General features: G+C 37.1%; 1 protein-coding gene across 1 annotated transcript; it reads left to right on the plus strand.

The window, feature by feature from the left end:
• Positions 1 to 3,753: 3,753 nt before the first annotated feature.
• Positions 3,754 to 15,560, plus strand: LOC120520944 (alpha-1,2-mannosyltransferase ALG9-like; the record flags this gene model as incomplete). Its single annotated transcript, XM_039742908.1, has 5 exons — positions 3,754 to 3,901; positions 4,309 to 4,463; positions 8,989 to 9,118; positions 11,389 to 11,536; positions 15,431 to 15,560. Coding segments are annotated over exons 1-5 (696 nt in total), but the record flags the coding sequence as incomplete, so codon positions are not given.
• Between the last annotated feature and the right edge of the window lie 290 nt (positions 15,561 to 15,850).

A 15,850-nucleotide genomic window follows, 5' to 3' on the forward strand; every position in this document is an offset into this window, starting at 1 on the left:
GAACCAAGGATCAAATGTTGGAAGTTGAAAAAGAGAGACTGCAAGGTTGAGTTTAGGGAGGAGGTGAGACAGGCACTGGGTGGCAGTGAAGAGCTACCAGACAGCTGGGAAACTATAGCAGATGTAGAAAGGGTGACAGCAAGAAGGGTGCTTGGAGTGACATCTGGAAGGAGGAAAAGGAAACCTGGTGGTGGAATGAGGAAATGCAGGAGAGTATACACAGGGAGAGGATGGCAAAGAAGAAGTGGGATAGTCGGAGAGATGCAGAAAGTAGACAAGAGTACAAGGAGATAAGGCGCAAGGTGAAGAGAGAGGTGGTGAAGGCTAAAGAAAAGGCGTATGATGAGTTGTATGAAAGGTTGGACACTAAGGAGGGAGAAAAGGACCTGTACTGATTGGCTAGACAGAGGGACCGAGCTGGGAAAGATGTGCAGCAGGTTAGGGTGATAAAGATGGAAACATACTCACAAGCGAGGAGAGTGTGCTTAGCAGATGGAAAGAGTACTTTGAGAGGCTGATGAATGAAGAGGATAAGAGAGAAGAGGTTGGATGATATGGTGATAGTGAATCAGGAAGTGCAGTGGATTAGCAAGGAGGAAGTAAGGACAGCTATGAAGAGGATGAAGAAATGGAAAGGCCATTGGTCCAGATAACATACCTATGGAAGCATGGAGGTGTTTAGGAGAGAAGGCAGTGGATTTTTTAACCAGATTGTTTAATGGAATCTTGGAAAATGAGAGGATGCCTTAGGAGTGGACAAGAAGTGTACTGGTGCCGATATTTAAGAATAAGGGGGATGTGCAGGACTGCAGTAACTACAGGGGAATAAAATTGATGAGCCACAGCATGAAGTAATGGGAAAGAGTAGTGGAAGCTAGGTTAAGAAGTGAGGTGATGATTAGTGAGCAGCAGTATGGTTTAATTCCAAGAAAGACCACAGATGCAATGTTTGCCATGAGGACGTTGATGGAGAAGTTTAGAGAAGGCCAGAAGGAGTTGTATTTCGTCTTTGTAGACCTGGAGAAAGCATATGACAGGGTGCCACGAGAGCAGCTGTGGTATTGTATGAGGAAGTCAGGAATGGCAGACAAGTACGTAAGAGTAGTACAGAGTATGTATGAGGGAAGTGCGACAGTGGTGAGGTCTGTGGTAGGAGAGACAGATGCATTCAACCTAGAGGTGGGATTACATCGGGGATCAGCTCTGAGCCCTTTCTTATTTGAAATGGTGATGGACAGGTTGACAGACGAGATTAGACAGGAGTCCCTGTGGACTATGATGTTTGCTGATGACATTGTGATCTGTAGCGATAGTAGGGAGCAGGTTGAGGAGACCCTGGAAAGGTGGAGATATTCTCTGGAGAGGAATGAAGGTCAGTAGGACAAGACAGACTACATATGTGTACAGTGATCCCTCGCTATATCGCACTTCGACTTTCGTGGCTTCACTCCATTGCGGATTTAATATTTAAGCATATCTAAATATATATCACAGATTTTTCGCTGGTTCACGGATTTCTGCGGACAATGGGTCTTTTAATTTATGGTGCATGCTTCCTCAGTTGGTTTGCCCAGTTGATTTCATACAAGGGATGCTATTGGCGGATGGGTGAGAAGCTACCCAATCAGAGCATGTATTACGTATTAAATAAAACTCCTCAATGATATATGATATGCTTCCCGCACTGTGCTTCGCATACTTAAAAGCCCGAACAGCACGTATTGATTTTTGATTGTTTGCTTTTCTCTGTCTCTCTCACTTTTTGACATTCTCTGCTCTTGGCAGAGGGGGTGTGAGCTGAGGGGCTGTTCGCACACTGGCCTAGAGGATACGGACGCTCCTCTAAAAAATGCTGAAAGACTACCTTCACATTGCTCCCTTCCTTTCAGCTGCTTTGTCGGGCGGTGCTTCTCATATTTAAAAGCCCGAACAGCACTATTGATTTTTGATTGTTTGCTTTTCTCTCTCTCTGTCTGTCTCTCTCTCTCTCTCTGACATTCTCTGCTGCTGACGTGCACTCCTTTGAAGAGGAAGATATGTTTGCATTCTTTTAATTGTGAGACGGAACTGTCATGTCTGTCTTGTCATAGAGCACAGTTTAAAATTCTGAAAAAGAGACAATGTTTGTTTGCAGTGTTTTAAAGTCCCTATCTCTACAACCTCCTGTGTTTCTGTGCAAAAATTGTGACCCAAGCGTGTCAATATAAAAATAACAATATAAACATATGGTTTTTACTTTGCGGATTTTCACCTTCATGTCTAGAGGGCGCTAATAATGTTAAAAAACGTATTAAGAAGGTCGTAAACAGGTTTTCTATGCTCTAACTGTGAAAACATTAAATTTATAAATAAAGAATCCTACTTCGTGGAAATGAATTTATCGCGGTAGAGTCTGGAACTGATTAACCGCGATAAACGAGTGGAATGGTGAGGATGCAGGGAGTAGAGTTGGTGAAGGTGGATGAGTTTAAATACTTGGGATCAACAGTACAGAGTAATGGGGATTGTGGAAGAGAAGCAAAAAGAGAGTGCAGGGTGGAATGGGTGGAGAAGACTGCCAGAAGTAATTTGTGACAGACGGGTATCAGCAAGAGTGAAAGGGAAGGTCTACAGGATGGTAGTGAGACCAGCTATGTTATATGGGTGGGAGACGGTGGCACTGACCAGAAAGCAGGAGACAGAGCTGGAGGTGGCAGAGTTAAAGATGCTAAGATTTGCACTGGGGGTGATAAGAATGGATAGGATTAGAAATGAGTACATTAGAGGGTCAGCTCAAGTTGGACAGTTGGGAGACAAAGTCAGAGAGACAGGATTACATTGGTTTGGGCATGTACAGAGGAGAGATGCTGGGTATATTGGGAAAAGGATGCTAAGGATCGAGTTGCCAGGTAAGAGAAAAAGAGGAAGGCCTAAGTGAAGGTTTACTTATGTGGTGAGAGAGGACATGCAGGTGATGAGTGTAATAGAACAAGATGCAGAGGACAGAAAAATATGGAAGAAGATGATCTGCTGTGGCAACCCCTAACGGGAGCAGCCGAAAGAAGAAGAAGACTATCTTCATTGGTTTTCATAATACCAAAACATGCACCATCTTTCTCTGATTTTTTTTTTTTTTTTTACTTGTAAAATACCGTTAGTGCAATAATACAGTTTTTTTAAATAGCTATACTTTGCAGGTACAACGATAGAGTAAATCTGCCACATTTTATTTTCACTTCGCATTTCAACAAATACAGTTTTCTATGGTTAAATTACTCCATGATTTGTGTGATTTTTAAATGTTGTATAACTTTAAAAGTTGGTAGTAACTCACCTCCAAGCTCATATGGTCTTCTAAAACCTTTGTCAGGTGGTTACTCTACTTTACCTTCCTCAGACTTTGTGGTAAGCATTATGCATATGAACAGGTTTTCATGTGAATAATGTGGCATTCACTCAGGTCTCATTTCACTTCACTGGTTTCTTTTTTGCTCCCAGCATCAGATAATTTCAGAGCCACAGTTGTTATATACATTCACTGCATTGTTTTCTGCAACACAGTAATATGAAATCCCAGGTTGCAATTATTGTAAATGTCCATAGAAAGGCTGAAATCTAACCATAAGTCTTTGAAATAAAAAATATTTATATCTGAAAAAGAAAAAGTGTAAAGAAACCTTAAAGTAAATTAAGGCATAACTTAGAAAAATATGTTCTGGAAGTGGTTTCTTAAAAGTAGCAGTAGTTGTTGTAGATGTATTTTCAAGTGTAAGTAAAGTTTGTTTTTTAATGTTTTCAGGTACTGAGCCCTGGTATTTCTACTTGGTTAATGGTTTCTTGAATTTTAATGTAGTGTTTGTGCTGGCTATGTTTTCCTTACCTCTAACTGCTCTAATGGAGGCTCTGCTCAAAAGGTTCAATGGTAAGTACATATACAACCTACCAACAGTTTACATAATATGTCTTTCTTTCTTTGAAATTGTCTCTTTTTGATATGACAGAAAAATGTTTTCATCCATTTACTTTTTACTCCAGATAAATGCTGATTTGCATTCACCCACTTTGTCACCCATTTTTTTAATAATTACTTTTGTTGCTTTTTGTCCTTTTATCTTCCATATAAGACAAACCCCTTTCTCTTAAAAATAAACAAGCTGAAAATAAATCTGTGCTTTAAAAAAGGAAATCGTGATTCTCTTGTTGAAAACTGCAAGATTACTTTTCTGGAGAGTGGTTTGTACAGATCATTCAGATAGCTTGTTTTTCTGTGCACGACAGTAACAAAATAACATTTTCCTTCCCTCCCTTCTTTTGTTGTTTGTACTGCAGTTCAGAACCTTGGACGACCTTATTGGCTGACTCTCTCGCCCATGTATATTTGGATATTGATATTTTTTACTCAACCACATAAAGAAGAGCGTTTCCTGTTTCCTGTATACCCTCTCATTTGCCTTTGTGGTGCTGTGGCCTTGTCCTCGTTACAGGTTTGATGCATTGTTGTGCTTTAATTATTTTCTGTCATACCTGTAGTAGATCTTTGACTAATCCATTTGGGTTTGTTCTAGTTGCAGTTAGTGTGCTGCATTTGGAGAATGTGAGAGCTTCAGTAGTGAAAGTTTTATCTGGTAAAGACATACGTCAGTTAGAAGGGAGGAGCTAAACTAGTTTCGAGAGGATTATAATGGTCCAATAATCTTTTAGTGTCCCAGTGGGGTAGGGGAAAGTCAGCCAATTATGCTGGATCAATACCACAAATAGAATACAACAAACATCCACAAACTATCCATCCATCCATTATCCCCTCCGCCACATCCCAACTACAGGGTCACAGGGGTCAGCTGGAGCCAAACCCAGCCAACACAAGGCGCAAGGCAGGAAATAAACCCCGGGCAGGGCGCCAGCCCTTCGCAGGGCATCCACAAACTAGCAGTAAGTAAATAAAATGTATTAGATCATTGCACTCACAGAGTTCCATTCTTGGTGCACACACTGGCCATGCCATGAACCAGCAGTGTGGGACTGGCTCATTCTGGTTTTGAAGTCATGGCTCCAAATGCAGCAGAAATGTCTGTTAGTTTCAGATATATCTGTGCCGGTTTTTCAAACTTTTTTCCTCCATCAAGACAAACGAAACACCTTTTAAACAGTAATAAATCCTTAGTATTGTACGTATGCATATACTTTTGTGACCGAGGTTGCTGGCTGTTCATTAATTTGTAACGGCAGCGGCATAATGACAGCTCCATAGCTGCTGTGCTGAAACTGGTAAACAGTAAACCAAGGGCAAAGTAATTGGTTATCCTCTGCAGGATCAAGCTTTCCCATTTAACATGTTTGTCGCACAAAGTTTAGAACATTTAACACCAGGCTTTGACCTGCTCTTCCTCACACCCTCCTTATCTGTTTTCTCCAGACCATGTCTGCCACAGCGGTGATTCTTGGCCACTGGTGATCTTCTAATCTGAAGATGGGAACTAAAGTAGATTACCTGGTGATGTCACAGCTCCTGTCTTGTGGGGTTTGAGTGCTCCTCTTTTGAATGAAGTCTTGAGGCTGTACCTGTGTTCTCTATACAGTAATAAAGTACTTGTATTTTCCTAACGTGCAACACTGTGACACAAGCTTGACAATATCTGTATAAAAAAACAGTGCCTCAAAAATGTTTTATGTGAAAATGAGACATAAGATGCAACTTTTTTAAAACAGAAATACAGGTATGACAACAGAATGAAAACGAGATGTTAGATGTAACTTTTTTTTTAAATAGAAATACAGGTATGAAAATACAGAATTAAAATGAGATGTTAGATGAAGATGAAGGTGCAATTCCCATGATTTCACCACCTCATTTTTCTTCATTTTTCCAGGATTGTTAATTTTCTTTCAGCATAAACTAACTCCGTTTCTCACTTTTTTTGTTCATCTCAAAGAAAACTGTGAGAACTTCTATCAAACTAAAACAGTACAGTATCCTCCCACAACACAGCTACCCATGTGGACACTAGATGGATTACTGGCTCATAATTTGGCTATGTGTATGAAGTCACACCTACACTTTCCCAGACTGCCTGAGACCGGAAATTTCACAAGAGACTATCCTTTTCTTTTAGTCTAACTTGAAAGAGAGAGCCTTTTACAGAGTTCTCGAGACTCAGCGAAAAGTGTAGGCATGGCATGAACTGTTTTGTGCATCGCATTATCATCTTCGGTAGCCATTTTTGGTCAAAAAAACGTTATTAATACTGAAATTTACATTTCATTAAAACAAAATTAGTTTAACATGATGTTGTATGAAAGTTTGTTTGGGCCAGTTCTATTCTAGTTATTCTGAAAATTTTATTACTTTGGTATTTGCTATAATGGGATTTGACCTGTGTGGGAATACATGTGGGTATGTGAATATAAAAATCTTTTTAAAAAGTGGATTTTATTTGTTAAAGTATTCAACTGTATGCTAACAATTTCTGGCAAAGGTTTTATAGAATTTACAAAGCCCTTAGAGACATGTAATCTAGCTGGACTTCCACAGGACACAATTTTTTGACTTTACAGTGTAGGACATAATTTTGGTAGTCCAGGAGAAACTAAAATTGAACTGTGTTTTATTGGGGTGAGAAGAGCCTTTTGAATGTAGATAAAAGTCTGCTTAAAAGAATCAATCCAATACATCCCTATAGTCTGAAGATCGGGAAAAGATTTTATTTACTACCATTATCTAGGAATTTAAATTAAGTAATTCCTGACCAGCCCTTCAGCAAATCTGACTTTTCTTGTTTACATTTTTTCATCTGATTAACTAATCGTTGAAACCAAGTTAGAAGCTCTGAATGCATCCAATTTTTTAGTGGGGGATTCAATCTCTGCCTTCTGGAGCACTATCTAACAACTGTTTTGTAACATCTCCAGTGCAGTACTATAGCTCATACCTATCAGAAGAATGATCAGCTCTCAAGAGCTTAAACTATTACAAGATCCAGATCATACTGACCAGTCAGCTACGGCAGTAACAGGTAAAAACTAAAAACGTGGAAGTTGGAAGGCGAACTGCCTGAACAAATCATTTCAAATGTTTTGAACACAATAACTAGGTAGTTTTTGCTGATAGAACAAAAAATATCTATGAGTGAGTGTAAGCCTTTTCCAAATAAATATGCTATGTGAAGGTTAATCATTACTAGGAATGATGAAAATTTATTCTGCCTTTAAACAGCTCCTAAATCAGGGGAAATGTATACAGTATTTCAGATACAGATTCTGTTTATTGTCATTGCGTTTAGTACAACGAAATTGCAGCATTCTAAGGTGCATTCACATATAATGGACATAATTAAATTATAATGCAGTCCAATATAATACAATACAATAGAATAACTAAATATTGCACTTAGGTATAATGCACATATGAATTGAGTGCAACAAAAGAAAAAATTAAACAGTATAACTTGCATAGAATGTAAATATGTACTTTTATATTTGCATCCCTGCTTCAAATTTCATAAGAACACATGATCACTTTATCTAGGCCTCAGTAATTGCTCTTTCAGCTGATTTGTTGTGAGTAAAGTATTTTGGAAGTAATTCATCTTTCAGGGTTGGAGCAGTTATTTTGGTTTGCTTGAAGAAGTCAACACAAAATGCATGTATAAGAGCTAACAGTAATGGAAATAAACAACATAGATCTTGATAATGAGAGCATCAAACATGATAAGGGAAAGCATCATTATACAAGTACACCAATCGGCCACAAAATCAAAATCCCCTGTCTAATATTGTGTAGGTCCCCCTCCAGATCCTTTAAGTCCTCTAAGATGCAAGGTTGTGCCTGCATGGATCAGACTTCCAGCACATCCCACAGATGTGCGATGAGATTGACTTGGCCACCATTTTCCCTAGATCTCAGTTACATATTGAACTCTTTGTCATATTCCTCTAACCATTCCTGAACAACTTTTGAAGTGTGGCAGGGCACATTATTCTGCTGAAAGAGGCCAGTACCATTAGGGAATACCATTGCCATGAACAGGTATTTGTTGTTTGCAACAGTCTTTAAGTAGGTGCTACATACTGTAGCAAAGTAACATCTACATGAATGCCAGGATCCTAGGTCTCCATAAGAACATTGCTCAGAGCTTCACACTGCTTCTGCCAGCTTAACTTTTTCCCATAGTGTATCTTGCTGCTATTTCTTCCCCAGGCAAATGACGCATGCAGATATTCACATGACGTAAAAAAAAAAAAAAAAACATGATTACTCGGACCAGGCCACCTTCTTCTATTGCTCCATGGTCCATTTTTAATGCTAACATGCCCCATGTAGGTGCTTTCAGAAGTGCACAGGGATCAGCATGGGCACTCTGGCCAGTTTATGGCAATGCATCCTCATACGCAGCAAGCTACAATGCACTGTGTGTTCTGACACCTTTCTCTCATGGCAAGCATTACATATTTCAACTATTTGTGCAACAGTAACTTCTGTGGTATCAGACCAGACAGGCTAGCATTTGCTCCTTACACACATCATTGAGCCCTGGGTGTACATGACCATGTCACCAGTTGTCCTTCCTTTTACATCTTTTTGTACATACCAACTGCTGTATACCAGGAACACACTACAAGACCTGCTATTTCAGAGTTGCTGTGACTCATCTAGCCATCACAGTTTGGCCCTTGTCAAACTCACTCACATCCTTACACTTACCCATTATTCCTGCTTCCAACATGTCACTTTCAAGAATTGACTGTTCACTTACTGCCTAATATAATCCACACCTTGACCAGATGCCAGTGTAACAAAATAATCAGTGTCATTCATTTAACCTGTTGGTGGTTTTGATGTTGTGGCTGATCAGTGTACTTCTGTGACTCTGAAAACTACTAAAGATAAGTTTTATATTTATATTTTCTATAGTCTAATAGGTGCAGTATTGTAATGTTTGAAATTTTTATGTAAATATTTCTTTCTTTAGTGCAAATCCATGTTATAACTTTCTTGTTTTGTCTGATTTGCAGAAATGTTACCATTTCCTGTTCCAGAGGTACCGCCTAGAGCATTACACAATCTCCTCAAACTGGCTTGCCCTGGGCACAGTACTTCTGTTCTGCCTGTTGTCTCTCTCTCGCTCTGTAGCTCTGTTCAGAGGTGAGGCCTCAGTCACTGCACTTTGCTATTCAATGTCAAATACAATATATTAATATCATATTCATTGTTTCATTGAAAAGGTTTTTATTTATATGTTTGACTGTTGGTGAAATCTTTGAAGCATTTAATCTTTTTAGAGGAGGTGTGCATACAAAGTAAGCTCACCTCCTGAGAAGGGTTAGCAAATAAAGCTTGTACAATTTGATCATATTATACTGCTGCTTATGTTATGAGGAATTTCATATCCACTGTGTTTTTTTTTTTGGTTATTTTCTAGCTTCGTATTGAATAATTAACCATACAAAATAAATGTGTTTCTAATTAAGAAGTTAATTATACAGTGATAAATTTACGTACAATTTGTCAAAAATGATAACTAAAGTTTTTGATATTATTTATTAGCACTAGCTAGTGTTAGGTTATTTTTAGATATGATGTATGACAAAATTGAAAGAAGGTTTATACCAATTTTGCAAGTCTGAACTTTACTTCTCAAATTTCTTCTTTTTAAGTCTCCTCTTTACAGGTATGAGTGAGCTTTCTTGTTTGGTTAGTATGTTGAAAGGAATGGATTGGGTAAGATGGCAATGAAGTCTTGGAACAGGATGCTATGTAGCCACTGTAACCTGAGCAAATAGGGAAATACTTTAAAGCTGAAACAGATTAAATGTATGCTGGAAATGTAGCTAAATGAGGAAGAAGGCAGATAAAATGATCAGGTAGATGTGTTGAGGTTCACAGAGAGGAGGAGAAAGCAAAACAGAGTTAAGAGGACTGATGTAGGGGTGTTGTGTCATGGTAAAGAGAACTAGGATGAGTTGGTTTGAGAGTTTAAAACCAGGGCCAGAAAATGATTTGGTAAAGATGTGTACTATGATATAGGTGGAGAGAATTTAGCCAGTGTGAGGCATTACAAAGGATTGTTAGACAAATGAAAGAGCTTATTTTAACTATCCAGTCTAAGTAATGGATGATGAAGCCAGTTGTTAAAGGTGCTGTTGTTTTAGTAGTTGCTAAAACTACTCAGTATAATATTTGCTCAGTATAATAATATTTGTAATAGATTACACTGTTAACGTGCATTTAAAATTAAGCACTTTTATTGGCACGTAATCTTGTGACCGTTAGAGGAGGATTATTCTGCCATGTAGCCCAGTCACTCAAGGGAATATGTTGTCAGATTCTTTTGAATGACTGAAGTGTCTTTGTGATTATCTTGCATTGGTAGAACACCAAACATGTGATAAGGGCAAGTTAAATGTTTGAAATATAATTATTAATGAAGTTTAATGTTTCAATTTACTGATCAGTTCAGTATTGGTATTTACATTAATTATACCTGACTTCACTTTTAGCCATCTACATCTTCCCAAATTTCACTTACTTCACACCTAATGCTGTAGCATCTGTAGGGAAAACACATCTAAATTGATGAATACAAGGCTGCACCGTGCTGTGATTTGTTTCCTATTTTTCTGAATACAATAATGATCATGTCACCTTTCACAGTCCAGTAAGTACCACAAGTGGTCTTAAAGCACTTACTCACCTTTAGACTACTAATTTAGTCACTATTAACTCAAGAAATTATTTTGAATATTGTATTTTTATACACGGATGTTACCTGTAGAAATGTAATATGAACAAGGTCAGCAACCATGCTCAATTATAGTTGAATGAATGATGGTGAATGATGCACCAACATCTCAAATTTCAAGTGGGAAAAGAAGAGGAAATTGCTCTTTACAAGCCCTTGAGTGCACACTTGTTCTTTAGAATCATTACCATTTACATTCAGAGCAGTCTACTTCATAATACTAATTGACAAGATGACCTCAGTGGAAACATAGTTCAGGAATGTTTACTTGAATGTTTCTTTAAAGAGTTGATGACATGCACTTATTAAAACGAATACTGTTTATATTTCCTGCTGCTATGTGGAGGGCAAATTTAGCAGACTTAGAATAACAAGAGATGGACTTAGGATACTGCATGTAACCTTACCCTGAATGCACAACAGCACACAATTACAATTTTCTAGACCATTGAACTTCTTTTCAGGAGTATTTCCGACCATTTATAAAATATCATTGTACTGTATATTATAATTTGGGTTTAATTTCTCATATCTAACACAGGTTACCATCTCACTGTACACTGTATGATCCTGATTTTTACATGTATAGCTTTGCTTTGGATAATGTTGATACTACTGTTGTTTGTGATTTCTCAGTGATAATCACTCATTTTGAAGTTGTAATTTTCCTTAGGATATCATGCACCTCTTGATCTTTATCCTGAATTCCACCGGATTTCCAAAGATCCCACCATCCATACAGTCCCAGAAGGAAGACCTGTCAATGTATGTGTTGGCAAAGAATGGTACCGGTTTCCCAGTAGCTTCCTCCTTCCTGACAAGTAAGTGTTGTATATTCATTTTCTGCACATTATCATTCTGCAAATATGCTTTATAAACTGTTGACTTTCATGCAGCTGCTAAATCTTGGCTTACTGACATTTTAAAATCATGACAAATGATCTTTATTTTAAAAATTCTGTAGTATTTTTAAAGCATACCTTCAGTTTTTTGTTTTCTTCAATAAATACCTTCTATAATGAACCTTATCATCCACTCATTTTTTACTTATTAATGATGGCTGTTATTCAAATGTTTTTCTTTTTCTCTTTCTGCATTTGGTATGTGTATTTCATTCTTACTAGATATAAGAAACTTATGACATCTATGTGCTAATACTTTTTTTTTTATTACTTTTATTACAATCCATAAAAAACAATCAAGTTTTTACAAAAAGAAGAATTGAGTTAAGAACAGATCAATCCCCACCCCTGAGAGAGAGAGCAAGCCAAACGGCGTAAAATTTAAGGCTTGTAAACATACCTAAATTAATAAATTCTCTGTGCTTTATAAACTTATTTTAAAATATTACTGATTAGATCCTGCCATGTTTTGAAAAAAGTCTGTACGGATCCTCTAACTAAGTATTTGATTTTTTCCAATTTCAAATAACATAACACATCGGTTTCCCACTGACTTAAAAGAGGAGAGTTTGGGTTCTTCCAGTTTATCAGAATGAGTCTGCGTGATTGCATTCACTACACATCAATTAATCGGTAGATTTTAGAGTGCTTTTAGCACCCATAACATTGTGTTAGATTTCACTGTAGCTCGGGACACACATGGCCCTGGGTTCTAGATGGACACTAGTTAGATGAACTCTCCCAGGTCACCTGATTCCTCACTCATATCTTCTTCCCAGGACCCTTGAGCAAGTCCCTTAACTGGCAATTGTTCCATCCTGGGTATGACGTTAATCTGCATCCAAGCCCTGCAAGTAGGCCCTCCAACCTGCAGAGAAAACTTGGGGGTTGGTGGCAGAATTGGCACTCCAGCCACCATAAAAAAACCTCACGCTGTTCCATTACATCTGAACTAGTGTGGTACTGAGGTGTCACCCACTGCGTGGCTACACTCAGGTCCCAATCTGGGATCCTGAATTGGTTTGTCATGTGATGGGTGCAGCAATGTGCTGTATCAGTGTGTGCTCCTAACCTCTTGGTACCTTTACAAATAAGGTAAATTATCACAACACTAAATATGTGAAGCATCAGGATGTATGTCCCTGTAACCAAGCTAGAAGATAAGGAAATATTGCGGTATTAATGGTCTTTAGGAAAATGTTTTTTAAAAAATCTGTAGCCTATGTAACTTTGCCCAAAAATGTTGAACATTGCTACAAAATATATTCTGCAACAGGGAACTACTATAGATTGGAATTACGCTAATTGCAAGGTAGTTTTTAGATGAATTCGAGTTCGATGGTTTCAGATCAAAGGTAAAGAAGGATGGCATGCTAGACTGTTCTGTAAGAGGACTGATATGGCCTTAATGCAGGAAATCATGTTTCAGGCTGATGATTTCTTGCAGACTTTTTAATAGGTGCTACACTGTTATCACATCAGTTTAAGCTAACTCCAGTAAACAAGTCTTTGTGAATCTGTTGCTGCAGCCTGCTTGCTAAGAATTGAAAGTGGTTTCTGATAAGTGACACTGGCTCTACTGTTTATTATTTAGACTAGCTGAAAAAAAAAATCTGCTCTATTTATATTGTTCAATGCCCTACCAAATGTCATTCCTTCCTTATTTTTAAAATAATTCCTTTAAAAGACAATGGCATGGTAGTGTACATTGATACGAGTGCAATTCATACACTTTGCCTCAACACATTCATCTGGATCATTATGCAAGCTTTCATCAGTTTTGAATCTTCATGACTTGTTCTGTCTTCTTAATGCCTTTTGCCTTTTATTCCCCCACAGTCATTCACATTTGATAATTTTATCACACAATCACTGGTGGCTTTGTTGTCTGATTTAGAATTGGAAGTAGCATTTTGTCTCTGCTCATAGAGCTAAACCGGTACAAATTTTTCTTTTACAGCCTTAGCCCCATGCCCTATGATGGTAGTTTAACACATACCTGCTACACAACTTAAGAGTTTTGTGGCACACTTTCAATCAAGTTAGATTAATTTTTGGCAGTGAACTACAAGATTCATCAATTTTTGAACATACAGTACGTGTAGCAGGCTGTGAAGGGAGGCATTTGTAACTTCACAATAGGTTTTAATGCAAATCGGGTTCATATGTCCCATTGAACTATTAAACCATTAAATTAACTTAAAGTTGAAAGATGCTATTCAAGGGAATCATGCCTCATGTGGTAAATCTTGGCTATCATCTGCATATTTCCAGATCTAAATTAAACTCTTTGCTGTTTCACAAAGCAAAGTTTGAGATATATTGTACTCATACAGAGTAGTATGTGTGCAGTTCAAACTCTAGTAAATTACTGGCATTTAAGTTTGAGTTTTAAGCAATCAAAGGAAATTGGGACACCTGTACTAATTGTTTGCTTCAACTTGCAAGGCTTAATTTTACTTTAATTTCTGCAGAACATATGTAGGTTGTAACCTGTAAAATGTTCTGTGTAGAAGGCCCATTTTTAATATTCTGAAATTTCCTTTTTTTATTTTCGCTAAACCCTAAACCATAAATTTAAACTTCTGGAAATTTACTGCTTAAATTTTCACCATTTTAGGAAATTCATTACATTTCAGCTGATTAAATTTGAAGAAAAAACTGCGGTATTCTAAAACTTTTGACTAGTAGTGCGTATATGTGTGTATATATTTACAATTATATTTATTTGCTTGCCTGATGCTTTTATCCAAAATGACATACAAAAGGAAAGCATAAACAAGTAACATTAATCTATGGCTTGTTTCCTCAACAAGTGGACTGGGACAGGTAATAATATATAAATAAATATATATTATAATTAATAATTCATATACACTGTATGCTAATATATGAATAATTTGTCTGTATTTATGTCATTCATATGCCTTTTGATTATAAATTCTGTTGTATTGCTATGTATGTTCTGCTTATGCTTTCCAATGCACACAGCATGGATATTTTTTTAAAAAACAGTTTTGTTTTTGTTTTTAGTTATGTTGCTAAATTGTATTTTTACTTAAGTAATTCTTTCAGAACCTATTGAATTCATATTGTACATGCACAGTTGCAGCAGCATCTCAATAAAATTAAGGTTTGGACTCGTCTATTCCAAAACCTTGATTCTTCAGCCATTCAGTTGTAGATTTGTTAGTGTGTTTAGGATCATAGACCATTTACATTTTCCTGATTTCAGCAAAGCTTTAGCTTTGGACATATGGCCTCACATAGTCTTCTGGAATAATATGAATATAAAGAGGAGATTGTGGATTCCATGATTGTGAGGCAGTCATGCCCTGTTCGTGCAAAACAATCTTAATGAAGGAAGAAAATTGGATATATTGTGGAGGTGGATTAGGAAAGTTTCTTAATATAATTTACAGTACAATGAAATGTGCATCCACAGCAACTGACGAGACTGTGATTATGTTGAAAATAAAGTAATTCATACTTGGGTGATCTGAATAATAATAATAAACTGCACTAAAATTGATAATAAGGAGATGATATTGACCATTATTTCTGTTTGTTTTATGTGTGTTTTTATTTGTAAATTGTAACTTCAGGTGTACAAAATTGCAACTGACTAAATGTGCCGTATTTCTTTTTTATTCGTTAAGGATGCTAAATCATTTATAGCTGGAGTTTAACAGGACATAATCGAACCTGAAACCTTCCAGCAAGTAAAAATCTGTCAAATGTAGCCAGTGAGATAAATAGACAAATTAGCTATGCAAAATAAATGGACATCTCACTTCTGCTTTGTATTTTCAGTTGGCAACTACAGTTTGTCCAGTCAGAGTTTCAAGGTCAGCTCCCCAAGCCATATGCAAGTGGTCCTGGAGCAACCCGAATAATTCCATTGCACATGAATGACCAGAATATTGAAGAACCCACAAGATATGTAAGACCCTATTTTCTTACATGTTTAAGCAACTTTTATGTAGAATCAATTACTAGTCATGTCTCAGGATGGTTTACTGTAACTAGCAGCATTTGCCTTCAGTGTTAAATGTTCTTACTGACTATAGTATTTAACTCAGTTTTTTGTTTTAATAAACCAGGTTTTACTGAAGTTAATGCTGGCTTAATTTGACATTTAGATTAGAAAATGAAAAATGTTTTACTCTTTATATTAGAGCTGGCAAGCTGCTATCACAACTGTTCCATGGTTGGAGCATACCTTGTATCCTC

This window comes from Polypterus senegalus, unplaced genomic scaffold, assembly GCF_016835505.1.
Source record: "Polypterus senegalus isolate Bchr_013 unplaced genomic scaffold, ASM1683550v1 scaffold_5612, whole genome shotgun sequence".
NCBI lineage: Eukaryota > Metazoa > Chordata > Cladistia > Polypteriformes > Polypteridae > Polypterus > Polypterus senegalus.